Raw genomic sequence first — 26,542 nt, 5'->3', positions numbered from 1 at the left:
CTTCGGCCGGGAAGAAGGCGCAAGCGAGAGCCACTGGCTCTGTTGGGAGAGAGGGGCGCCGCGCCCGAAGAGGCCCCGTCCCTCCCTGCCGCAGCCGCCCCGGGGCACCCGGCCGCCCCTTTCCCTCCGAAGAGCGTCCCTGACGGTGAAACCGCGAGGGACACAACCCACCGCGGCTCACCACCCACTTACAAATCGCTGTCGCTAGGATTCCCGCCACTCCTCTCAGTCCGGCCCCCCCACCCCTGCCACTTTTCGGAGTCCCCCGCCCTCGTCACTGCCTCCCTGGAGCTGTGGGGCAGTCGGACGCGGAGCTGCCGAACCGCTAGAACGCCTGGCCGGAGCTGCCCTCTGCAGCCGAGCCGGCGCCCCCTGCCCTTCGCCGCCGCGCCGGGCGGGCGCCCCCGCCGCCCTCGCTCGCCTCCTCCCGGCTCCCTGCGCGCAGGTCGCGGAGCTCCGCCACCGCTGGGTGCGGCGGGGCCGGCGCGATGCGGCAGCTGTGCCGGGGCCGCGTGCTGGGCATCTCGGTGGCCATCGCACACGGGGTCTTCTCGGGTTCCCTCAACATCCTGCTCAAGTTCCTCATCAGCCGCTACCAGTTCTCCTTCCTGACCCTGGTGCAGTGCCTGACCAGCTCCACCGCGGCGCTGAGCCTGGAGCTGCTGCGGCGCCTAGGGCTCATCGCCGTGCCCCCCTTCGGCCTGAGCCTGGCGCGCTCCTTCGCGGGGGTCGCGGTGCTCTCCACGCTGCAGTCCAGCCTCACGCTCTGGTCCCTGCGCGGCCTCAGCTTGCCCATGTACGTGGTCTTCAAGCGCTGCCTGCCCCTGGTCACCATGCTCATCGGCGTCCTGGTGCTCAAGAACGGCGCGCCCTCGCCTGGGGTGCTGGCGGCCGTGCTCATCACCACCTGCGGCGCCGCCCTGGCAGGTGAGCGGGCCCCGCGCCGACCCCGGCCGACCCCACCCACCCCGCCCAGCAGGGCAGAGACCGCGGGGTTCACTGAGTGCAACGCCCTCACTTCCAGATGGGGAAACTGAGGCAGAGAAATGCGGAGAGCTTTGAGAGTGGTCTCTCAGCTCAAAATAGGGACTTCCGTGACCCAACGAGCCCTTCGCAGCGCTCTGGCTTTCTCCCCAAGTCCTCCTGCCCCGCAATGTCCTGGCTTCCGACCCTCACCCCTGCTTCACCCGGATCGCCCTTCCCGCAGCCCCCTCCCCTGGTCTTCCCATCTCCGGGAGAGGTGGGAGAGCCGCCTGAGCCTGGGAGCCAGAGTCCTCCAAGCCTGGACCGACCCGGAAGGAGGGGGCCGTGAACTTCCTTGGGTCACGAGGGGCTGGAATGGGGGTGGGGGATGGGGACGAAGCTTAGGCTCCCGGGGCTACTGCAGGGTGGCTGGTGCCGCGCGGAGGCTGCAGGCCTGAGGCAGACGCAGGTGCTGAGCGAGACGAGAGGCAGGGTCAGGGGCAAGCTTCATTGGGGGCCAGGACCGGCGTTCTCCCCCGCGCCTGGCACGCTCTGGGTTACAGGCCGCTGGCTGAGGCGCCCTCTCCCTTTGGTGCCCCACGGGGCGAGGGTTGGGAGGTGCAGGTACCACACGCCTGAGTGACTTCCGTGTCAGCTGGGGAAAGCCACAGCACCTTCCCCGAGGGCATGTGAGCTCTCCGGGACCTTTGTCGTGGACAGGGGAAGATGGGGTGACCCGGGGACATGGCGGGAAGGCGCACTCGACACTGAGTTTGGCTGTCGCATTTGACTCGGGTGGCCGAGGTACGATTGGGGTCTGTCACTCAGGAATCCGGTGGGCAGAGCTGGGGCGCGAACCCAGTCTGCTTTCCCTACACGATGCGTTTTCTCCGTGGGCCCCCCCGCCCCACGCCAACCTGCTGTCTTCTCTCTTTTTCCTTCCCGCCCGGGCTCGGCTGTCCTCCTCCTGCGCCACAGGAGCCGGCGACTTGACGGGTGACCCCATCGGGTACGTCACGGGCGTGCTGGCCGTGCTGGTCCACGCCGCCTACCTGGTGCTCATCCAGAAGGCCAGCGCCGACACCGAGCACGGGCCGCTCACCGCGCAATATGTCATCGCCGTCTCCGCAACCCCGCTGCTGGTCATCTGCTCCTTTGCCAGCACCGACTCCATCCACGCGTGGACCTTCCCGGGCTGGAAGGACCCAGCCATGGTCTGCATCTTCGTGGCCTGTGTCCTGATCGGCTGCGCCATGAACTTTACCACGCTGCACTGCACCTACATCAACTCAGCCGTGACCACCAGCTTCGTGGGCGTGGTGAAGAGTATCGCCACCATCACGGTGGGCATGGTGGCCTTCAGCGATGTGGAGCCCACTTCTCTGTTTATTGCTGGCGTGGTGGTGAACACCCTGGGCTCCATCATTTACTGTGTGGCCAAGTTCATGGAGACCAGAAAGCAAAGCAACTATGAGGACTTGGAGGCCCAGCCCCGGGGAGAGGAGGCGCAGCTAAGTGGAGACCAGCTGCCGTTCGTGATGGAGGAGCTGCCCGGGGAGGGAGGAAATGGCCGGTTCGAAGGTGCGGAGGCAGCAGGTGGCCCAAGTGGGCCAGAGGCCAGGCGCGGTCCCCGAGGAGTCCTGCTGGTGGCTGGGAGCTGTGAAGAAGGGAGCAGGAGGTCGTTAAAAGATGCTTACCTCGAGGTGTGGAGGTTGGTTAGGGGAACCAGGTATATGAAGAAGGATTATTTGATAGAAAACGAGGAGTTACCCAGTCCTTGAGAAGGAGAGTATGTACCTTGTGCATACGTTTATTTTATATGTTAGAATGACATGTTTTCATGAGAGGCTTCCCCGTTTTATTCTTTGCGGAATGGGAAAGGGAAGAAAAGAAAGAGGCTGAAAGGTACAGACAGGTAGCCACAAATTTAGCACCTGTGTGAATTATTTAGTGTGACTTCACCTGAGGCATCACAGAGACAAAAGAATGTGAAGGTACTTAACAAAGTAAGGCAACGGTTTCTGCTTCCGACTCCTGGCACATTTATTTTTTGTCATTATAGCCATAACTAAATATCTGCATGTACCAAGAGTCCCTAAGCCACCCCCTCCAAAGATGGAGTGTAGAAATGAGAGTGCTTAGGAAGTTCAAAGATGACATTCAGGGATGCATTTTTGATGACAGAACTACAATTTTTGTCGCCAAGTGGGCAAAGAGTATATTGCTGAAATGCTCTATAAATATACTGAATTGATGTTTACTGTGTATAGTCATCTGAAATGTCATATTTACTCAGATTCTACTCACTTGTTTTTTAAAATAAGTGTCCAACTATTCCATTATATAGTGATAGAAACTGTTAAAGCTATTTTGAAAATATGAGTTCTTAGCTTTAATCATGAAGTCTAAAGTTTGCTCTTAGTAATTATTTTGAAAGTTGTTTTGGTTCATTGCTTTATAATATTTATTATGGAATGCCAAACCTATTCTTTTTTTCACTGTGTCCAATATTCTTTCAAGCAAATGCAATGGCTGGAATATAATTCAGAATTAACTGAAACCCAGTCAGAAGAGGGCCACCCGTAAAGCAATCCCTTCCAAGTTGCACTGCACATCCCCAACCACGTTACCAAAAGAGCAACTGCTATATTCACATTATGATATTTTTCTATCTTGACTTTGTCAAAATAAAGTATGAGTGTAACTATTAAAAGATACATTATTAGAAATTTATTCAGACACATGTTCTCTTGTTGCTGTATAGTAGTTTGTGTTTGCCTCCAATGTGTGGTCACGGTATCTGGTGGGTAGCGACCACACCATTTGGAAACTTGCTAAATTAACAAAGCTGTTTGGTTTGAAACAACAACAAAAACAGACACACATCTTCCAGTGAAGGAAGCTGTTAAAGGCCTGGTGCAGTGGCTCATGTCTGTAATCCCAGCAATCTGGGAGGCCAAGGCAAGCAAATGGCTTGAGCTCAGGAGTTCAAGGCAAGCCTGGGCAACATGGCGAAACCCCATCTCTGCAAAAAACACCAAAAATTAGCCAAGCATTGTGGTGTGCACCTGTAGTCCCAGCTACTCAGGAGGCTGTGGTAGGAGGATCACCTGAGCTCGGGAAGTTGAGGCTGTAGGGAGCTCTGATTGTGTCCCTACAGTACAGCCTGAGCAATAGAGTGAGACCCTGTCTCAAAAGCAAACACACACACAAACAAAAAACGATAACACTGCATCACACTGAGGTACGAAAGCCATCCACACCAGACTTCACTTAACATGGAATCTGAGAAGTAATAAACATTCAAACCCACCAAGGAGGAAGCTTTCTGTAAGCTCCAGGCAGGAGAGATACTTTGAGAATGAGGGGGCCCTCGGATGTGCCAGCATGTTGCTGAGATTCCCAGAGAGTAGCATCTTATATTTTCCTTTCTTTTCTAAAAATCAAAGCAAAGCAAAAATGAAGTTCCGGCTCCATCAGTTTGGCTCCACAAGTGGCTGAGCAAGTGGAATTGTGGTTTGTGATTGGCCCTGGTTTGCTGGTTTACACAGGCAATTGACTATTTCCAGAGGTGCCTCCAGCAGCCATTTAAGATGTAGGAGACCTCACATACTGCAGTTAGAGATGGTTTGTCAGGGTTATGATGACTCCTGACCAGCTCCAGGATATCCGTATGGGTGGGACCGCACTGGATGTCACTCACCATTGCTGCTAGACTGATCCAGTCTTTGTCAGTCTACCCCATTCTGACAACTTGGATTCTCCCTTGTTTCTGAGATTACACCCCCACCCAGTACCCAACTGGGCCCCTGCTTGGACAACCTGTTCCTATATCAATTCTTCATGGCTGAGGCCCAGCCTCACGCTCACCTGTTATTTCTCAACTAGAATCTGTCTCTAAAACATAGCTTGATGTCAGATCTTCTCAATGCTGGCCCCCCAAATGCTGTCTAGCTTTATTTTTTTTTGTTTTGTTTATTTCATTTTATTGAGACAGGTGTTGCTCTGTCTCCTAGGCTGGAGTGCAGTGGTGCAATCATAGTTCACTGCAGCCTCAAACTTCTGGGCTCAAGTGATCCTCCCACCTCAGCCTCCTGAGTAGCTGACAGTATAGCTGCATGCCACCACACCTGGCCAATTAAAAAAAAAAAATTGTAGAGAAGAGGGTCTCACCATGTTGCCCAGGCTGATCTTGAACTCCTAGTCTCAAGCAATCCTCTTACCTCAGCCTCCTAAAGCATTGGAATTACAGGCATGAACCACTGTGTCTGAGCCTAGATCTCTGTGATTGAGGATGAGATCAAACAGAAAGATCAGTCACACTGGGGCAAGGCTGGGGACAGTGGCTGACACCTGTAATCCCAGCACTTTGGGAGGCTGAGGCAGGCAGATCACTTGGTCCCAGGAGTTCAAGACCAGCCTGAGCAATATGGTGAAGTCCTGCCTCTACAAAAAATACAAAAAAATGAGCCATGTGTGGGGGTGTGTGCTTATCGTCCCATCTACATTGGAGGCTAAGGGGAGAGGATCACCTGAGCCCAGGGAGGTTGAGGCTGCAATGAGCCATGATCATGCCACTGCACTCCAGCCTGGGTGACAGAGTGAGACCCTGTCTCAAAAACAAGCAAACAAACAAACAAACAGATAAATAAGAAACACTGAGGCAATGACTTCCCAGAACTGTGTAGGTAAGCGAGTGCATGAATGTTACTGGGGTTGCTGAGCAGAGCTGAGCACTGACCTGAACTCCTGAAAGAGGAGCAGTCTTACAAAAGCAGTCACTCACTGTGAGAGGACACAGTGGTCTAAGTGACTAATAGTAATACTTCACAAAGGCAAAAGTGGGTGAAACTCTTAAGTCCTTAACTGACTGAAGACGTTTCTGCATTTCAGTTTGCGAATTTTCTATCGCCCTACGTTCAAGCTCACTGATTCTTTCTCTGGCTGTGTTGAGTCTTTAGATGAGCCCATCAAAGGCCTTCATTTTCTGTCACAGTGTCAATTGTTAACTTCTAGCATTTCCTTTTGATTCTTAGATTTTCTTCTCTCTGTTTCCATTACCCATCTGCTCTCGGAGGTGTCTGCTCTTCCTATTAGAAACCATATTAATCACAATTATTTTAAATTCCCTGTCTGATAATTCCAGAATCTGTGTTATATCTGAATCTAGTTCTGATATTTGCTTTGTCTCTTCAGAATTTTCCTCACCTATTTAGCATGACTTACAATTTTTTTTATTGGAAGTTACATGCTGTATTAGAAAACAGAAAAGCAGGCAAACAGGCCTCTAGTGTGAAACTGCATGCTAATCTGGCTAGAAGTCAGGTTCTGTTGAATGTTTGCTGTCGCTGTAGGTGCCAGGTGCCAGAGGCTGCAAGCTTCCTCTAGCGTCCGTGGTTTGTCTCCCTGTTGTCTTTGGGCTTCCCTGAGAACTCCTCCTTCCTTACAGTCAGGCACATTGCCACTCTTTCAGGTGGAATCCACTGCGATTAAACTGGAGACTGTGGATGTGGTGGTAAAGTGTGGGGAAGAGGAAGTGTTCTGCAATCTTATTAAACTTCAGCCTTTTAGTAAGCCTGTGTCCCTAGTCCCTGACTTTCACAAGTGTTTCCTGGCTTTTCCCCCGCCTCTCTTTACATGAGACAGGAAGGCTAGAGGAGCCTGGAATGGGAGAGATGCCCTTTCCCCAGGTGGAATAAGGCTCTGGGGAACCTTTGACCCTGGGAGTCACTAGCCTGAGTCTTAGTAATTTTTTCTTTCTTTTTTTTTTTTTTTTTTGAGATGGAGTTTCACTCCTGTTACCCAGGCTGGAGTGCAATGGCGCGATCTTGGCTCACCGCAACCTCCGCCTCCTGGGTTCAGGCAATTCTCCTGCATCAGCCTCCTGAGTAGCTGGGATTACAGGCACGCACCACCATGCCCAGCTAATGTTTTGTATTTTTTTTAGTAGAGAAGGGGTTTCACCATGTTGACTGGGATGGTCTCGATCTCTTGACCTTGTGATCTACCCGCCTCGGCCTCCCACCGTGCCTGGGCTTTTTTTTTTTTTTTTAAACAGAGTCTCACTCTGTTGCCCAGGCTGAAGAATTTACTACCCATTTCTTCCCAATCCTCCAGACCCCAGCAATTACTAATTCCAAGGTTAGTTCCGTGACAGTCATGGGACCTGGTCAGAGCCAATGAGATGCAAGGATGCTTTTGGCAAGACTTAATTAGGTTGCATATTTTTACCTAGGAGGATGGAGTAGGGTGAAGCCGAGGTGCTGTTGCCATCTCGGCTCACTGCAACCTCCCCCTCCTGGGTTCAAGTGATTCTCCTGCCTCAGCCTTCCAAGTAGCTGGGATTACAGGCACCCCCGCCCCGGCCCCCAACTACACCCAGCTAATTTTTGTATTTTTAGTAGCGACAAGGTTTCACCACGTTGGCCAGGCTGGTCTCAAACTCCTGACCTCAGCTGATCCACCCGCGTTGGCCTCCCAAAGTGCTGGGATTACAGACGTGACCCACTGTGCCCAGCCAAGTCTTAGTAAAATTGTCCCCGGTATTGTAACGGGGAGTGCTCTGGTAATCACAGCGATTACTCTCCCCTCCCCGGGCCAGGGGCCAAGGGGCGCTTTCTCAACTCTTCACCACCTGTGGGGCTCCTGGAGGTCAGGCCCATGAAAATGTGACCCTCCCTCTCTCGATAGTCCATATCCAGCCTCCAGAAATTTATCAAAATTACCATTTAAGTGTTTTGACCAATGGCTCCAGTGACCTCTGCTCCAGGTAAGGAGATCTCAGCTATAAACTTTTGGGATTTACCTCCCTCCAGATTTAGGGGTGGCAGTTTGCCCCGTGACCTCAGTTCTCTGATTGGTCCAAGAAATGTCATTGATTTCTCAGATTTTGTTCATCTTTTTTCTTGTAAGGATGGTAGGAACCACTTCTAAGTTCTTTACATATTGAAGCCGTAACCAGAAGTCCTGGGTGAAGACTTAGAAAGTCTGCTCAATTTCTGTAAAAACAGAAGTTGTGAAGGGAACCTAGACATTCTTAAGGAAGCTTCCAAGAGAAAGCAAAAGTGCCCAAAGCTACTGGCCCTTCTTGTCACTCCCACCCTCCCACATGTTGAGTGTTGCCCACTTCAACACTCAGCTGCGGTGACATATACATGCGGGTAGCATCCAAATCCAAGTGCATTGTGAGCAAGAGTCCATGCATGTTAAGATTGGTGTGCCAGGACAGCTGTGATTAGTATCAATTACCCCTTCTTCTTGGAGTGCTTCACTTCTTCATAACACAAGTCTCTTCCACTTCTGGATTTTCTTTTAGCGTGTTTCAACCACCTTCTCCGACGTTTGTACTTTTCATGTTAATTTCCCAGTGATGACTGCTAGCCTGACTCATCTGTTGCCTTAGTCTCTAGACACCATGTTAGATCTGCCAGGATGGACTTCATCCCAGCATCTACTGAAACGGTACCCTCTCCCAGCCTATGTCCCCTCCCCCTTACATACATTACAAGCACTTTCTATTCTGAATATATTTATTGGCCTGTCGGCTTTGTTCTGCTCCTAAGATAAAGCAGTAGGGGTTGGAAGAGAACCTGTGAGCAGAACAGAGCATAACAGAATAGCAGGACACATAACCGGTAAATTACAATCCCAAATCCCCTCTGGGAAATCATTCCCTTCCTGCTCTGAGCTCAGGTGGTTCATATGGTGTTGACTCCATCCCTGCTGCTCAGAATGAGATTGCAGCCAATCCAAAGTATTTCCTCCAGTTGGCTACCAAGGTTAGTTCAGTGACAGTCATGGGACCTCGTCAGAGCCAATGAGGTGCAAGGATGCTTTTGGCAAGACTTAATTAGGTTGCATATTTTTTTCTCACTGGATTTGTACCTAGGAGGATGGAGTAGGGTGAAGCCGAGGTGCTGTTGCCATCTTGCCATGAGGAAAACAGGTAATAGGAAAGAAACAACACAGAGACGTGGGCGGGGTGGGGTGTGGGTTTCTGGGGAGATGGAGTCTTAGCGATCTTCATGGGCCCTGGTATTAAGATGACTTTCACCTTGAGTTTGCTGTTTTCCTCAAATTGTCAGTTACATAAAACAAAGTCGTTGTTGTTGTTGTCGTTAACTGCTTAAGCCATTTCGAGTTGGAACTCCTGATACGTGCAATCCAAATAGTCCCAAGAGACACAAACATAAATTAATGTCTCTCATCAAGCAGGGTTGGGTAGAGGACCAAAAGAGAGTTATTGTTTGTTTGGTTTTGGTTCTGATTTTCTCCAGGGATGTGAGGGAAGAAACACAAACCAGCTCCCTGTTGGCCCTTGCATCCATCTAGGGACTAGATAGGCTTCTTTGGTTTCTTGCAAATCACTGTCTAGCGTGTACCACCCATAGTCCTAAATAACCTGTGAGTTTACCTACTCTCGTTCTCTTCAATTTACAAGTCAGTTGATTCCTACATTTATGGTTCACAAATTCACTGGAGATTGCAAGATATTATGAATTGCATACTACTATAAGTAATATAATAATAATAAATACCCAGTGCTTATTTTAGTGTGCCTGCTATTGCCAGGTTCAGTTCTAAGTGTTTTAGATGTATGCATTCATTTCATTCTCACAACATTCCTACATGTTGGTATGAATATTAGCCCAATCATTCAAGAGGTAAACTGAATTATGGAGAGGCTACACAACTTGCCCGAGGCATCATGGCTAGTAACTTGTAGGTCTGGGATTTGACATGAACCCTGGTAGCCTGGCTTCAGGGCCTGTGTCTGTACCATTCTGCCTCTTGGTGAGAAGCATTCAGTCTGACCTAGGAACGCTGGAGGTGGTGGAAGTGAGAGTAGGCAGTTCCACCCTTGTTAGTCGTGCAACTCCATGAGGACCCCGGGTCTAGCATTCGCTCCTTTCTGCTGTTGCCAGAAGGGAAGAGGATACAATGCTGTTAGATGCAACGTGTGTGGGGGCGTGTGTGTATGTGTGCATGTGTGTGAGTGTGTGTATGTGTGTGTGTGTGTGTGTGTAGTTTTCTGCTTGTGAGACCTTAGGAACCAAGAGAACAGGTAAGGTACTATGAAAAGCAGAGTAGAGAAAGATCTCAATTGCTATTATAACCAAGTAACCCCAAGCTATCCAGCCTTTTGGGTCAATATCTCCTTTAATATTCAAATAATATAACCTACTCCTTCACCTTACATAATAACCGTGGAAAGCACTGAACTGCACTCGTATTTCTGAGGAGTCATGAGCACCGCCCTGTCTTAGCAGCATAGCTTAGCGCTGCTGGTTACTTCCTGCTCCAGGCTGCTGTACTGATGATCACTTAAAAACAAACAAACAAACAACAACAACAAAAAAACACAGCTTCATTGAGGCTGGGCATAGTGGCTCACACTTGCAATCCCAGCATTTTGGGAGGCTGAGGTGAGAGGGTCACTTGAGCCTAGGAGTTTGAGACCAGACTGGTCAACATAATGAGACCTTGTAGCTATTTAAGAATAATAATAATAATAATTAAGAAACTCATTGAAATATAATTTAGATACCATAAATTTTGCCTGATTAAAGTGTACAACTAGTGATCTTTAGTTTATTTACAGAGTTGTACAACCATCACTACTGTCTAATTTTAGAACATTTTCTTCACCTCAAAAAATAAAAAGTCGTATACCCACTGGAAGTCACTATGCATTTCTTCCCAATCCTCCAGCCTCCAGCAATTACTATCTACTTTCCGTCTCCATGGATCTGCCTATATGGACTGATCATTTCTTGGTACCCTGAAATTGCTTTTTCAGACTTCTTTTCTTAACCTTCTCCTGAACTCCTGTTTTTATCCAAGTCACTACAGAAGAAAGCTGGCATTGGGATGCAGTTGACAAGGTTTACCGAACACTTGATGCCACCTACTATAAGGGCATCTCAAAGTGGAAAACGAAAACGTGAATGCTAATGCCAGAAGTCCCTGCATGGAGTTTCTTGGGCCTCCCTCCTTGGGCCCTGCCTGATGCTATGTGGCTGGGCCCTCTGTAAATCCGAATAGACCCCTCTTTTTCATAGTTACTCTTACTCTAGACTCAAGGCTCCCCATTCTTCATTTTCTCATGAAGAAACCAGAAAGGCTATAACAGTGTTCCCTAAAACTGAAGAACAAACATTCTCCAAAATAATTCTTCACCACTTCCCAGAATGTGGAAAGGTCATTGTTATTAAAACATCACCCCTTTTCCATCCCGCTATGCAAAACTCATATGCAGAGTGGAGACTTATCCTGGAAAATGTTACAACCAATGCAAAGTTGGTTGTCTGCCCATTTGTGAGCCCCCTGCCCCCGACCCACCAATTCTTCCTTGCACCCAGAACTCCAAATTGATTCAGATACAAGCAGCAATGGGAAGCAGAAGGGAAGGAACGTGGACAACGTGTATCACTTGTTTAAAACTGCTTGGTGATGAAAAGTTTTGGAAATCGATAGTAGTGATGGTCGTACAGCATTGTAGATGTAATTATTGCCGCTGACTTGTACATTTAAAAATGGTTAAAATGACAAGATTTGTGCTATCCGTATTTTACCACAATTAAAAATATTAATGATGTAATACTAAAATCTATTGACTTGTACACTTTAAATGGGTGAATTGTATGGTATGGGAATTATATCTTAATAAAGCCACTTAAAAAAAAGATACCTGCTTGTCCTTTCCTCCCTTCCTTTCCAGTCCCACAGCCCAATTGTGGTTGTGGCACTGGCCCAGCCGTAACAATGCTCCAGGGGACATCAGAGCATAGACAGAAAGAAACTGGGGCCCTGAATCATCCTTTGAGCAAAGCTTTCTGTCACTCTGCCCCCGTCCCTGCTTTCAGACTATTAGGAGAGGAAAATATACTTTTGTCAGTTGAGCTTTTATATGTAAGTTTCTTTTTAGTTCAGCTGTGTGGCCCATATTCTAACTAATCCACTGTCACCTCACCTCTCATGAGAAAGACAATGGTTTTGGAAAACAAAAGAGACAGTGATCGAGGGCTTCTACCTGTCCCATTTCTTCTTCTTCCTCCCTCATCCCAACCATCCCTCAGCTTGTAACCAGTCATGCCCCAGATTCCACACTCTCAGGACCCTCTACATTAGTTTGCTTTTAATTTACTGAAGAGTGGAAGGCACAGTACTATATAAAAGGGTAAGCTCCTATAATTTAATTTTTTCATTGATTTTTTATGAACGGTTGATAGTTTTTGATGAGTATAATATCCTACATTATAACTCAAATAAGAATTAGTTCATGGGGTGGCCTGAATGCAGTGGTGTTTACAACTAATTCATCACAACCAGTTACAGATTTCTCTGCTCCTTCTCCATTTTTACTGCTTTACTTGACTAGCCTAAAAAAAAAAAAAAAAAAAGAAAGGATTAGTTCATGGTTTATGCCAACAGAGAGTCAATTGAATATAATAGATATGTCCAAAAAAGGCAAAAGAGTCATGTGTATTTGTCATCTATTCCTTTTATCTCATCATAGAAAAGATTTTAGACCATGAAAGCAAAAGGATAGAGACCACCATTTCTTCATACCCCTCCTTTATTGTAAACTAATTTGGTAGACCTTCGAAGCTTCCAAAGACGTAACAATGGATTAGCCTCTGTGATACATTCTGAAAATAATCCATGAAATAAACTTGATGCCACAGAAGGAACAATTACTTATTAGAAAAAAGCATGCCCTTCGTTTTATCCCTCCGCGTGATATCATTCCAAATGTGTTTAATCCATTCCTGCCTCTGAATCAACGCTCTTTTGGTGTGATGGAAGAAAGTTTAATTTCAATCATTTGATGCCAAAAAACCTGGTTGGAAAAAATGTAAAAACCCATTCAACTTGATGTTTTCAAGACTTGATGCAGAGCACCAAATTTCGGGATATCTGGGCAGTAGACCAAATTTGTTGATTTTTGTTTGGCTACTTGGCTTCATGTAGACTGTCTGTGTCTCTCTCTGCGTGTGAGTGTTTCCTTGTATCAAGGATCTCTTAATGAATGTGGGGTGCTGTTGGTCTTGGGCTGGCTTTTCAATTACGGTGTGACTAGAATGCTAATCTATTATATAATTTAATAGAGCACCGCCAGTTTTAAATCTCTGCTGTATAGCATCCCTGCCTGGGATTAGTGAGAGTTAATACAGGTCATGATTGGAATTCAAAAGTCCTGCCTGTATGTAGAGTGCATCCACGCTGATTGCTGGCTCTCTGGAGGGCCACCATGCTTTTTTGTCAATAACTGCTACACTCGTAAAGCAGTCTATAATAAGCAACTTAGTTCAAATGGCTAGTTTCTGGTTTTCCTTAAGGAGTAACATTCACTTTTCAGATGAATTGGGTAGGCAAATAGAGAAAAGTTTTACATTTTGCAATTCACCTAGTGGCTGTCTTCCAAAATCTGCAATATATTTTATAAAAGTTATTACTGACTTGGTAAGCGGCCATTTCTGTAGGCACTTACTGTCATTGCAATGGTATAAAGGGAAATTCACTTTGCTTAATAGTACCTAAGCCTTCCAGAGCACTGCTGTAATCATAGGATAGCGCTGCCTTTTTCATTTGATGAATGACTTTAAGCAAATGCCGTCCATATGGGAGATGATTGTAGAAAGGGAGGCTCAGGCCAGACAGTACACCTCACAAAGGAAGGCATTCCTGCTATCTTATCTGCTCCAGTATGCCCTGGTGCCCAAATCTGTGCCTGGAACTTGGCCTAGCACTCAATAAATATTGGTTGACTCCCAGACAAAAGAAATCAAAGTCATGAAATCAAAGCCTGACTTCAGTTTTCTCATTCAATTGGCAACTACAGCTGCTTTGAAGATGGTTGGATATATAAGTCTGAATTGCCTATAGTGCCATTCTTAGAAAATCAAATGCTATAAATTGGATCTGCTGGGTAAGAAATGGGCTGTGTAGTGTCTGTATGAAAGGTGGAGGAGCAGGAAGGCTTGGCGCATGCGTTTGGAACATCCGCTCAGTCAGAAGTGCTCTCACCAGCATCCCTGGTGCCCAGAGCTCCCCACAGGCAAGTTTTAGGAGGCTTGCCCTGGCTCAATCCAATAAAAATGTTCATAAAGAAAGTTTTTTTTTTTTTTTCTGGCTAGGATGCCTGTCTTGGAAGATAATATAGAACATTGTTAACAATTCAGACAGGCAAGGTAGAAATAGGTCAGACAAAAAATAAAAGGTGAAGCTGTCCTGGCCTTTCTTTAATCTTTTGAACAGTGTTTGAAATAGCTTTTGGCAGATGAAATTTGTTCTCTATTTTGGAGTTAATATCTGTGCCAGGATTTCTGTCACTCCTCTGGGGGTGGTAATTAATGTAACTAATAAATAGGAAATGATTAGACTGCACCCACTGAAGGTCAGCAGTAACAGGGCCCCACCGCAGACGACATCCTGGAAAACTTGTTCACCATGTCCAAGTTTAAAGGAATGTGGGTCTGAACAGAGAGCAGTTAGCAGGTACTAAGTTAGTGCTATGCTACCTTAGCAGAGTTAGGCAATACCTAAGGAGAAAATATATATATATATAAGAAAAAAGAGATAGCAAGAAAGTGAACTAAATGAGTGTGGGAAGAAGCCCTAGAAAAGGTTGGAGGAGAAAGCAAGGGCGTCTTACTGAAGGATAGCACAAGAGTTTGCTGGGAGTCAGTAACCCCAATCATGGCCACGATGCTTTTAGAGGCAGCAGTGCTATAACGTGTGTGTCCCAGAGCCAACACAATCTAAGTTATGCCCGAGAGAACCTCAGATTACAAATCAATGAGAAAGAATACATATGTGGTTTTTTTTTTCAAATGCAAAGGAAACAGGTGCATGTAGTTAGAGGTATTATTTGAGAATCCAACAGATATTCTGGGCCCAGAAGTGTCTTTTTTTCTTTTTTTGAGACGAGTCTCGCTTTGTTGCCTAGGCTGGAGTGCAATGGTGCGAACTCAGTTCACTGCAACCTCCACCTTCCAGGTTCAAGCAATTCTCCTGCCTCAGCTTCCCACGTAGCTGTGATTACAGGGATGCGCCACCATGCCCAGCTAAGTTTTGTATTTTTAGTAGAGATGAGGTTTCACTATGTTGGCCAGACTGGTCTCGAGCTCCTGATCTCAAGTGATCCACCAGCCTCAGCCTCCCAAAGTGCTGGGATTACAGGTGTGAGCCACTGAGCTTGGGCCCAGGAGTTAAGTTTAATGGTTCCATAAGAAAAGTTAACGAAGTCTGCTTTGGAAGACAATTGGCTAATTGCTGATATAGGAAGCAAATCTAATTACTAAGTCCTCAGTCATGTCAGCAGGAAGTTTATGAAAACTGGAAGCCAGGAGCACATGCTTTCAGCAGATTCCCATTATCACCCTGGTGGCCTGTTTTGATCATTTGGATGGTCAAAGAGTTTCAGTTTTAGAATGATGTATACATCTCAGTTTTTTTTTTAAAGCTTAAAATGTGAACTTCTAATAAAAGAGATAGTTTGTTTCACAGAAGTTTTGTGTTTTTGCTTTTTGATTTTTGTTTTGAGACGAGGTCTCTCGCTGTCACCCAGGCTGGAGTGCAGTGGCGTGATCTCACTGCAACCTCTACCTTCTGCGTTCAAGTGATTCTCCTGCCTCAGCCACCAAGTAGCCGAGATTACAGACGTACACCACCACACTCAGCTAATTTTTGTATTTTTAGTAGAGATGGGGTTTCACCATGTTGGCCAGGCTGGTCTCGAGCTCTTGACCTCATGTGATCTTTCCCACTCAGCCTCCCAAAGTGCTGGGATTACAGGCACGAGCCACTGTGCGAGGCCTGTTTATAGAAGTATTCTAAACATGGTTTTTCTGAAGAGTCTAGTCAATTTCCTCAAGCTTATCTAGAAGGGTCTATTCAACACCTGGTACGGTACTTGCATCCTGTGTTATATTTTATTTATGTTTCTGTGCTTGTGGCCCCATTAGACTGAGCTGCCATGGAGCAGGGCTTGGGTTTGTTCATCTTTACATTCCTTGTGAGTAGGCATTTAGTGAATGCTTACTCAATGCATGAGTTCCTTCTGGTGCACTGAAAACATGTTTTGATTTCTTGAAATAATTTTTCTGTCTTTCTTTTTCTTTAGAGAGAGTGTCTTGCTCTGCCATCCAGGCTAGAGTGTAGAGTCACCATCATAGCTCACCGTAGCCTCCAATTCCTGGGCTTAAGTCTATTTAAAAATTTTTTTTGTAGAGATAAGATCTTGCTATATTGCCCGGGCTGGTCTCAAGCTCCTGGCTTCAAGTGATCCTCCTGCCTCGTCCTCCCAAAAAGCTAGGATTACAGGTATGAGCCACTGTGCCCAGCCTGAAACTATTTTCCAAAACTAAATTTAACTTTCAAAAAATGTTCATCATAAAAATGAATGAAACACTTGCTACAGGGGATTCATAGACCCTTCAATGGCAGACCTTGAAAAAAAGTAACTCTTTGAAAATCCGTCCTGAATTTCATGCTACTGGATTGTTGTCAAAATAGTAAAACCAAATTATAGCACAGCACAGACATCCAGTTTCTTCTTTTCTTTTTATTAAGTTGGCTCTTAATCCCTTACTGGAAAATTAGGCTGTCCTCAAACCTGGGCAAGTCATTATTATATAAACTGAACAGCTAGGGCCAAAAAACTTTTTTTTGATTTTGTGTTCAGATTCCGTAATAGAAAAAGATCCTTGGGGAGACGAGCAAAGCTGGGGAAGCAGGAAGAGTCCAGCCCTGGGAGGATAGCGAAGGTGGCGTTCTAAAGTGGCCTATTCAACGGAGCCACTTCTATTTGTCTGAGGAAGTGTTCCGATGCCTGCCAGAGCTTGTTGTTAGTTCCAGATGAACAATAAGAGCTATAATTTTTATTGACTTACCTTTGAGGATTCTCCCAAAGCTGGAGGTACCCTATTTAAATCTGCAAATCTTTTAATTAACAAACTTTCCTAAGCAGGCTAGGGTTTCTCCTGATTGAACACTCTCAATATACCAAATAGGAGTGCAATATACTCTACTAGATAATTATTTAAATAAGATGCCAAGTACTTGGTTGAACAGACATCTTAATTAGCAAAACAGATATATTCATATTTTGCATTTGAAATACTTAATAATACCACTCTTCAGGAGTTACAAAGGTTAAGGAAGCCCCTACACTGCTCATTTACATGCATCCAGAGGTACCTTTCTTATTTCCTTCTATTCATGTCACTCCCATGGATTGCATAAGAGGGGTGTTGCACTTTGCTGAGAGAGTCATTTTCATTGGCAGATATGTAAAGTGATCTTTTCTTGAGAGTACAAATTGGTCGAGGTGAGTGAGAGCAAGAATAGCATCTAAAATGTTTTGTAGGGAGGCATTCAGCTTGTTTGTGATGGTTTTGTTAGCTGCTTGTGGGCAAAAACCTCAGTTCTTCCAGGGTGGATCAGAATCGGTTATGGTCCTCATCTGAAGCTATCATTAGAATTAAGAAAGGAAAGGTGCTGTTGTCTCTGATACTCAACTTTATTGGATATTGATTTACCTGTTGCCTGCAACAGTGGTTTAGGCTTGAAAAACCTCAAAATCAGGTAGCATATTCCTAAATGTAAAAAAATATTAATATGGTCTATTGAGCATTTTTTCCCTTTACCAGCCATCCAATTAACAAATATTTTTTAGCACTATGTTGTATAAGGCCCTTTGGGCATAGAAAAAATTATGACTTAACTTTCTACATTCAAGGAACTACCATTCTCCTTGAGAAGATAAGACATATAAATTACAAGTGACCTAAGAATCCAAGATAGTAATAAGCCAGTTCCAAAAGCAAAGCAAAGCAAAACAAAACAAAAATAACAATAGACTCTGAAGTTGCTAACTACAGATGCTTGCTCTAAGACAGAGAATAAAGTTAGTAACTTCCAAAGCTGGGCTAAATTTCACTCCCCTGGTAAATCTCTAAGTTTGAAAGAGTGGAGGCTCATAATTTGGAAATGGGAACTATCTATCTACAGTAAAGACAAATCCAGATTGTGAGCTAGGTCTTCCAGGCAGGTAGCAAGTAAAGAAAAATTAATTTCCTAGAGATTACGTAAAAGGACTAGATTTATCAAAATAACTATCAGAAATGGAACTGATATGGTTTGGCTCTGTGTCCCCACCCAAATCTCATGTTGAACTGTAATGCCTATGTGTTGAAAGAGGGACCAGTGGGAGGTGACTGAATCATGATGCCTGACTTCCCCCTTGCTGTTCTCATGATAGTGAGGGAGTTCTCACAAGACCTGATTGTTGAAAAGTGTGTATAGCACCTCCCCCTTCTCCTTCTCTCTCTCTCTCTCTCTCTCTCTCTCTCTCTCTCCTGCTGCCATGTGAAGAAGGTGCTCACTTCCTCTAGGCCCTCTGCCACAGTTGTAAGTTTCCTGAGGCCTTCCAGTCATGCTTCCTATACAGTCCGTGAAACTGTCAGTCAATTAAACCTCTTTTCTTCATAAATTACCCAGTCTCAGGTAGTTCTTTATAGCAGTGTGAAAATGGACGAATACAGGCACCAAACATTCCAGCAGTTCCCAGTCACGTTGGAATTATTGGACACAAACAGTGTAACTAAATAATATTAAGGAGATTCCTTTTATGTGCCACAAGAACCATTATTTTTCCTTCAGGCCAAGGAAAAGCTTCCCCTCTGCACTACAGAGGTTCACTGAAAATGAACTTACAATAGGCAGATTAATAGGAGGAAAAGAGAAACAAAATTTATGAAAGTATGTATGAACGTAAGAGTCATAGACAAAGCATGAGACTCAAAGAGGGGCAGACGGTTGATGCCTGAATACTCTGTTCATGGGAAAGTTGTATGAACATGAGAGGTGGGTGTTGTTTTGTAAATGTTTCTCTTTGGAAGCTGGATGGAATGGACAAGTTATAGGAAGGAGAGGGACCAAATACATAGGAAGAAAGGTTGTCTTATTACGTAGATACAGTTTCCTAGGTAATCTCTGGGAGCTGTCCTCAGGAAACTAGATGAAAAGTCTGTCTGAGCATGGTGATGACTCCCAGAATTTTCTCTTCTCTTCTCTGGTGATTAATATTTCCTGGTTATTTAATGAGATTTCTACATAGTAGGTCTTAAGACAAGGCATTTGTTTTGGAAAGAAGTTTTCCTGGTCAGATAAGAAAATGTCCACAAAGAGTCCCTCTTGGTGCTTCTGGAAAGAGAATCAGATACCTTTCTTCTTGATGTTCACTCTGAGACTCTGGATTTCATCATCAGAATCATTGTCACAGAGGACTTTTTCGCTCTCCCCACCATGGCCCCATAAGGTAGTGGAGGTAGAGTCCTCAAAACGCAATCGCTTTCCTGCTTCCTTCCCTCTACACTGAGATGAGGTTACTTTAGCTGTTCCAAACCATGCTCCTCCAGACTAGAAATGATATACAAGAAGCTTAGACTCTGAAAGGTTGTCCATGCCTGGAGACAGTTAGAATCTGAATGTGACTTTGCTAAAACATCATTAACACCTGAAAACCAAGACTTGTGGCTGGAGATCAGTGGCAGCCAATATATGACCAACTCATAATATGTGGAGGTTTTAGGGACTACTATTAATTTCAAATGCAAAGTTTCCCATTGCTGGAGAAAAGGGAATGCAGAGAAAGGTATGGGAAGAGGAGGCTGACTCAGAGAACTTAAACAGGAATATTTCAGGAAATGAGCTGCCGCTAGTTTAAAAAATTCACAAGTCTCCATTAAAGTGAATTTCCAAGACATTTCTTTTGTGATCTGCTAATGAGGACAGTTTGACATTCTCCCAGGTGAAATAATTTAAGTAGAACCCATGTGACATTATAATCAACTTAAGCAGCTCTCTACCTACTTCAAGTTTGTCAAAGTGTTTTACATTTAAAGCTATAATTAGCTAGCCCTTCTAAATTCATTGTGAGGTAGAGAGTTGAATTACCAAGCAAGCTTTATAACTGTGGCAACAAAGAACAAATAATTTTCAAAGAGAGTCAACCATTTGGATTCTGGTTACAACAGTGTGTTCATCTTGTGAAACTCTATCAAGCTGAATGCTTAGGATGTGTTCACTATTGCAAATGTATATCACATATCCATGAAAACTTTAAATGTATATATTTTATAGGCATGGTGGCTCATGCCTATAATCCCAGCACTTTTCAAGGCTGAGGTAGGAGGACTGCTTGAGCCCAGGAGTTCGAGACCAGCCTGGGCAACATGATGAGACACCCCTCGTCTTTACAAAAAAATAAAAAATTTAGCCACAGGTGTCATGGTGCACACCTGTGGTTCCAGCTACGCTGGAGGCTGAGGCTGGAGGAGTACTTGAGCCCAGGAGGTCAAGGCTGGAGTACCGTACTCCAGCCTGTGCAACAGAGTGACACCTTGTTTAAAAAAACAAAAAACAAAAAATCCTTTCCAGAAAAGCTCTTCTGAAACTGCCTAACAAAGGCATGTGTGTTTAGTTAATGGGACTTTGGCATGCTGAGTTAGCAACTTACGGTGCTAAAACCACCTCGATTCCTCCTACACTTAAATTAGAGTTTGAAAACAATAGAATTGTGTGCTCTGTTATGTAGATGGAAGCCGGAGTGGCAAAATACAATAGATGGATTTTCATATGGTTGGTTTAACAAACGGTTTGCTTCTTCAATGGATCTCTTGAGTCTTGACTGCAAGGTGCACCAACGAGAGTAAGCAACTCCTCCTGGCCCGATGCTTTCATTTCACTTAGAAGGAAATAGACCCCTGGGGGTGAAATTGCTAGAGAGTGGCTGGCCTTCTCTCTCCCTACCAGGGCTTCAGTGCCTTAGATTCAGACAGACTGGCAACCAAATTCCCACTCCACTGTTACAGTGGGCCTTTGGGCAAATCAGTGAACCTGCCTGACTTAGTATCCCCAGAAGTTCAAAGCAAGACAACATAAAACTATCCGTGGGGTAGAGCTGCTGCGATGACAAAAGGGGAAAAATACATAATGCTTTTGCTGGACAATACACACTGTTACTTATTTATTTATTCAACTTTACCCGAGAATTGGATTAGATTAGTGCTGGAGTTCTCAGTGGGCAGGAAGGAACAGGAGATGGTATCTTCTTAAGGAAACTCAGATCTTTCCCTCTACCTCACCCTACCCCGGTATTGGCCTGGATCTCCTATTTTCTGTCCCTTCTTCCTATTTGCCTTTTACTTCTTGAGATTCCTGTTGCTATTCCTTTCTCTGCTTTCCCGTCTCCGTTTGGTCTTCATTCTTTGAGTCTGAGTTCTACCCTGCCCGCTCCAGTAAATCTGCTGTGCTACAATCTGCAAGGATGTCATGCTTGCAAAAGCCAAGTCCCTTCTTCAGCTTGATCTGAGTACTTTTCTGTGGCAGAGCACTCTATTTCTAAAGCATACTTCTCTCCTTGGCTTTCATGGATTATTTCTGCCCGTCTGCCCTTCTAAGTCACTCTCTCTCTCTCTCTCAGGGTCCCTTGTAAATGCTGTGGACTCCATATCTCTCCTTGACCATCTTATCCCCAACTCTGACTGCTCCTATCCCCTGGATGGCACGCAAATATATCTTTCTACTCTTCTTGTCTTCTGAGCTTCAGATCCAATTGCCTGTGGGATAGTTCCATTGACTGAACTCATCTCATCTAAATTGTGCCCACCATTGTCCCCCACCCTACTTCCTCTTCCTCCTCTTTGAAGCCCCCTCTTCCTGAGCCCTGAATTGTGCCACCATCTATGTGGTTGCCTTAGCTCTCACTCACTACCCACAGCCCACCCATTTGGTACACCCCTTTCCTATAAATATCTCTCTTGACTCATATGTGTTTCTTTGTCCTCACACTCACTTCTCCAGCCCTGTCTACTTTCTTTTCAAAACACAATTTTCCCATGCCATGCCTTACATCTGGGAATTGCATAGCGAAGAATACCAGGAATGTCCTTCTCTTTCCTGAATAACTCCTGTCAATCTTCAAAATCCAGTCAGCTGTGACGTCCGCGGGGAAGGTTTCCTCAGTGCCCACACACTCATCCCCAGCTGGGTTAGGTGCCTGGTTCCTAACTTCCTGCTCCTGTCAGTGGACTTCTGGCTCTGTGTGTCATTTTAAATCTACCTGTATGACTTTCTCATTAGAGGCAAAAAGTGTGTTCTTTCATCTATCCTGCCTGGGCATAAACACGATGTCCACATGTATCAGTCAAATTGCATCCATGCAATTTGAGCGAATGATTATTTGGCTAGGACCGGTCTGTGGACAACTTTGGCGTGAGTGTGGAGGAGCAGGGTGGTGTGAGTGTGTATGAACTGGGTGGTTTATCAACTCCTCCACAGTCTAGAACTAGCTCAAAAGTCATTTAAATAAAAAATGAGGAGAAGTTCATTTTTTCCTGATCCACCCACGTTTTTATTTCACTGCTACCCAGAAGACTAAAAACCATATAACTTTCTGTTGCTTGCATGACTGTGTCAAAAGATCTGAAACATGTCATGCATGAGCAGTCTCTCCTGTGCGTCTGCCGCCCACAAGATCAGATTCCTTCCAACCTTTGCTTTTTCCTCCTTAATTCTACTGAAGCACATTATATATTCCCGGGAGCTTTTTCATCCTGGAACAATTATCTGATGAACACAGCCCCTTCACCTTGTTCCAGCCCTGCTCTACCCCGATAAACCTCCACAGATAGAAGAAAGCTGATGACTTTTAAAACATTTTAACAAGGCACCTAGAGGAGTGGCATACGATGGGACTTTAATATTACACTTAAAAGAAAAAACACAATTTGTCTGAATCTTCCTTTGGAAATGTATCAAAGCAAAATATATGGAATTTAAATGTAATTTGCAAGACAGAAAAGGAGTGCTCATTAGAATGAAATTGATGCTGAACAGGGGCCCAACAATTCCACAGAAACAAATATTTTTTTTTTCCTTTGAAGTAAAGTAAATGTTAGTCATAATATATTTTGGACCTCATCTGCTTCTTTTAGAAATACTAATATATAGAGTGGAAGATAAAAATCCAAAGGCAAATGATTAAGCTTAATCTTGTCTTTATTAATAATTCTCCTCATTGTTATCTTACACCAAAGTCTAGATCCACTTAATTTATAAAGAAAAGAGAATTTATTCCATGACTGTGTGATGAAGGAAAATCACTGAATTAAAAATCAGTTATTGGGTGGGGGTAAGTGTACAATATTGGGGGAATTTTGTAGTGGAAATCAGTTTCTGTAAGCAACTACCTTACAATTATAAAAATTCACCTTGGCCGGGTGCGGTGGCTCAAGCCTGTAATCCCAGCACTTTGGGAGGCCGAGGCGGGTGGATCACGAGGTCGAGAGATCGAGACCATCCTGGTCAACATGGTGAAACCCCGTCTCTACTAAAAATACTAAAAATTAGCTGGGCATGGTGGTGCGTGCCTGTAATCCCAGCTACTCAGGAGGCTGAGGCAGGAGAATTGCCTGAACCCAGGAGGCGGAGGTTGCCGTGAGCCGAGATCGCGCCATTGCACTCCAGCCTGGGTAACAAGAGCGAAACTCCGTCTCAAAAAAAAAAAAAAAAAAAAAAAATTCACCTTGCCTAGGTAAGAAAAATCCTCTTACAGTTAATTCTTCCATTTTTAGTGGGTGTTTTACTAACAAAATGGGAAAGAAAGGGTGATTTTTTTGGGAGCAAACTCCATTTTACTCTTGATTACCAAAGCCCTAATTATTCTATAGCTTTACGATCTCTTCAGATTTTCTTTTGTTGTCGTTGTGGTTTTCTTCAACTTTTATTGTAAGTTCTGGGGCACAGGTACAGGATGTGCAGGCTTGTTAGGCAGGTAAGCAAGGGCCACAATGGTTCCCTGCACAGATCAGCCCATCCCCCGGGTATTCGGCGCAGCATCCATTAGCTATTCTTCCTAATGCTCTCTGTCCCCACTGTTGTTTCGTTTTCGGTAAACACAGCCATTAGTACTTCAGCTGCTGTGACCAAGCCCCTAGCCACCCACAGCTGTGGCCATTGCTACTGAGACAATTTAAAAGGGAAGAACTCCTGTGGAGGAGGAGATGGAGAGCCGCTCAGTCGGAGCAGAGTTTCTCAGTGATAAGATGTTCCCTGTCTGTTCCTATCTCACATTTGCTCAAGTTCCACCCCTTCAAAGAGGCCTTCCCTGCCTCTTCCCATTCCTCTGATCATTCTTTCATTCCATGGCCCTCAGTGACTACATTCTCTGAGAATGTAGACCTTAACAGGCAGCTCCTCAAAGAAGATATACAGATAGACGGCAAATAAGCATCCGAAACGATGCTGTACATCATATGTCACTCTGGAAATGCAAATTAAAACAGCAGTAGGACACCACTACACACCTATGAGAATGACCAACATCTAGAACACTGACAATACCAAGTGCTGATGAGGATGTGGAACAACGAGAACTCTCACTCATCGCTGGTGAGAATGTAAAACGCTACAGCCATTTGGGAGAAAGTTTGGCAGTTTCTTACAAAACTAAACATACTCTTTCCATACGATGCAAAAATTGTACTCTTTGTTATTCACCAAAATGAACTGGATTCACTTGTCATACAGTAATGTGCATGTGGATATGTACGGCAGCTTTACTAGTAATTGCCAAAATTTGGAAGCAATCAAATGTTCGCCAGTAGGTGAATGGATAAACAAGTTGTGGTTCATCCAGACGATGGAATTTTACTTAGGCCTCCAATTTTACTCAAGCCATGAAAAGACATGGGGGAAACTTAAACGCAAATTTTTGAAGGAAAGAAGTCAATCTGAAAAGGCCACATGCTGTGTGATTCCAACTACAAGACATTCCGGAAAAGGCAAAACTATGGACACACTAAAAAGATCAGTGGTTACCAGAGACTGGGCAGTGAGAGGAGTGAATGGGTACAGCACAGAAGGTTTTAAGGGCAGCGAAAAGATTCTATATGATCCTATCATGGTTGATACAGGCCGGGCACAGGTTCGTGCCTGTAGTCCCAGCACTTTAGGAAGCTGAGTCAGGAGGATTGCTTGGAACCAGGAGTTGGAGACTAGCTTGGGAAACATAGCCAGATCGTGTCTGTACAAAACAAAAAACAAACAACAAAAAACTTAGGTGGACCTGATGTTGCATGCCTGTAGTTCCAGTCACTCAGGAGGCTAAGGGGGGAAGATCACTTAAGCCCAGGAGTTTGAAGCTGCAGAGAGCCATGACTGCACCACTACACTCCAGCCTGGGCAACAGAGCAAGACCCCAACTCGAAACAACGACAACATCAAACAACAAATGGTGGATATATGTCATTTTACATTTGTCCAAACCCATAGCATGCACGCCACCAAGAGTGAACCCTAATGTAAACTATGGATTTTGGATAATGACGTGTCAATGTAGGCTCATCAGTGTAACCAAGGTACCACTCTGGTTGATAATGGGGAGATGATGCATGTGTGGGAGTACTGGAAAAATGGGAAATCTCTGTACCTTTCTCTCGGTTTTGCTGTGAATTTAAAACTGCTCTAAAAAAAAAATTCTTAAAAAAAAAGAGTCCCAGGAGGGCTGTGGAATAGTGTGCCAGAGTTCCGACCTGAGGGTATCAAGATGTCCCAGAGGTAGTTCCCAAATGTTGGACCATAAGATGATCATCTCCACACAGAACAAGCTGGATCAGAAAAGAGGAGTCTGCAGTTCTGGGTTTGCCTTTGAGGCTGGATAAGAAGACAGGAACGGAAGACACGAGCCGTGCACTGTGCTGAGTCAGCCGTGACAGGGTCAGATACCAAAGCCTGGGCTCAGAATGTTCGCATGCTTATTTTCTTCTCTGCATTAATTTCCTTTTTGTTTTCTGTAGCTATTTAGTAAGGTCTTTTTGAAAGTTTAGGCCTTTTTCAGATACACTGAGGCGCTCAGGGCAGGTGCAGGCTTGGGTTAGGCTCTAGACCAGGAGACTTTTGCTATTTTTTCTTAAAGGATCAGACAGTAAATATTTTGCAGGCCATATGGCCTCTGTAGCCACTACTCAGCTCTGCTGTCGTAGTGGGAAAGCAGCCACAGATGACTCATAAATGAATGAGTGTGGCTAGGTTCCAGTCAAACTTTATTTGTAAAGTCACAGAGCTCGCAGCTTTGGCCCACTGGCCTCAGTGTGCAGTAGATGGTTAAAGTGGGTAGGACCCATCCCTGGGGCCCAAGGTAAAGGATGGCAGAAGTAATTGAAGGGAGAGAAGCCTAAGGAGTTGGTGGCTCAGGAGAGAAACGGAGGCTCTCTCTGTCTGCTTAAGCCTTGAGGGTCTAGGTATTAATTAATTATTTTTTTTGAGACAGGGTCTCACTCTGTCACCCAGGTTGGGGTGCAGAGGCGTGACCGTGGCTTACTACAGCCTTGGCCTCCCAGACTCAGGCAATCCTCCCATCTCAGCCTCCCAAGTAGCTAGGACTATAGGTGTGCTCTATCACACTTGATTTTTTATATTTTTTGTAGAGTTGGAGTTTCACCATGTTGCCCTGGCTTGTCTGAAACTCCCGGACTTGAGCAATCCATTCGCCTTGGCCTCCCAAAGTGCT

The 26,542-nt window shown here is 45.1% G+C and overlaps 1 protein-coding gene across 1 annotated transcript; it reads left to right on the top strand.

The window, feature by feature from the left end:
- Positions 1–360: 360 nt before the first annotated feature.
- Positions 361–3,696, top strand: SLC35D3 (solute carrier family 35 member D3). Its single transcript, XM_003932485.4, has 2 exons — positions 361–927; positions 1,942–3,696. Exons 1-2 carry the CDS (start codon positions 489–491, stop codon positions 2,742–2,744), a joined length of 1,242 nt encoding a protein of 413 aa, XP_003932534.2. The 5' UTR covers positions 361–488; the 3' UTR covers positions 2,745–3,696.
- Positions 3,697–26,542: the final 22,846 nt, after the last annotated feature.

This window comes from Saimiri boliviensis, chromosome 4 (genome assembly GCF_048565385.1).
Source record: "Saimiri boliviensis isolate mSaiBol1 chromosome 4, mSaiBol1.pri, whole genome shotgun sequence".
Classification (NCBI taxonomy): Eukaryota; Metazoa; Chordata; class Mammalia; order Primates; family Cebidae; genus Saimiri; species Saimiri boliviensis.
The sequence above is the reverse complement of the archived record's forward strand: the minus strand, read 5'-3'. Positions and strand labels throughout refer to the sequence as shown.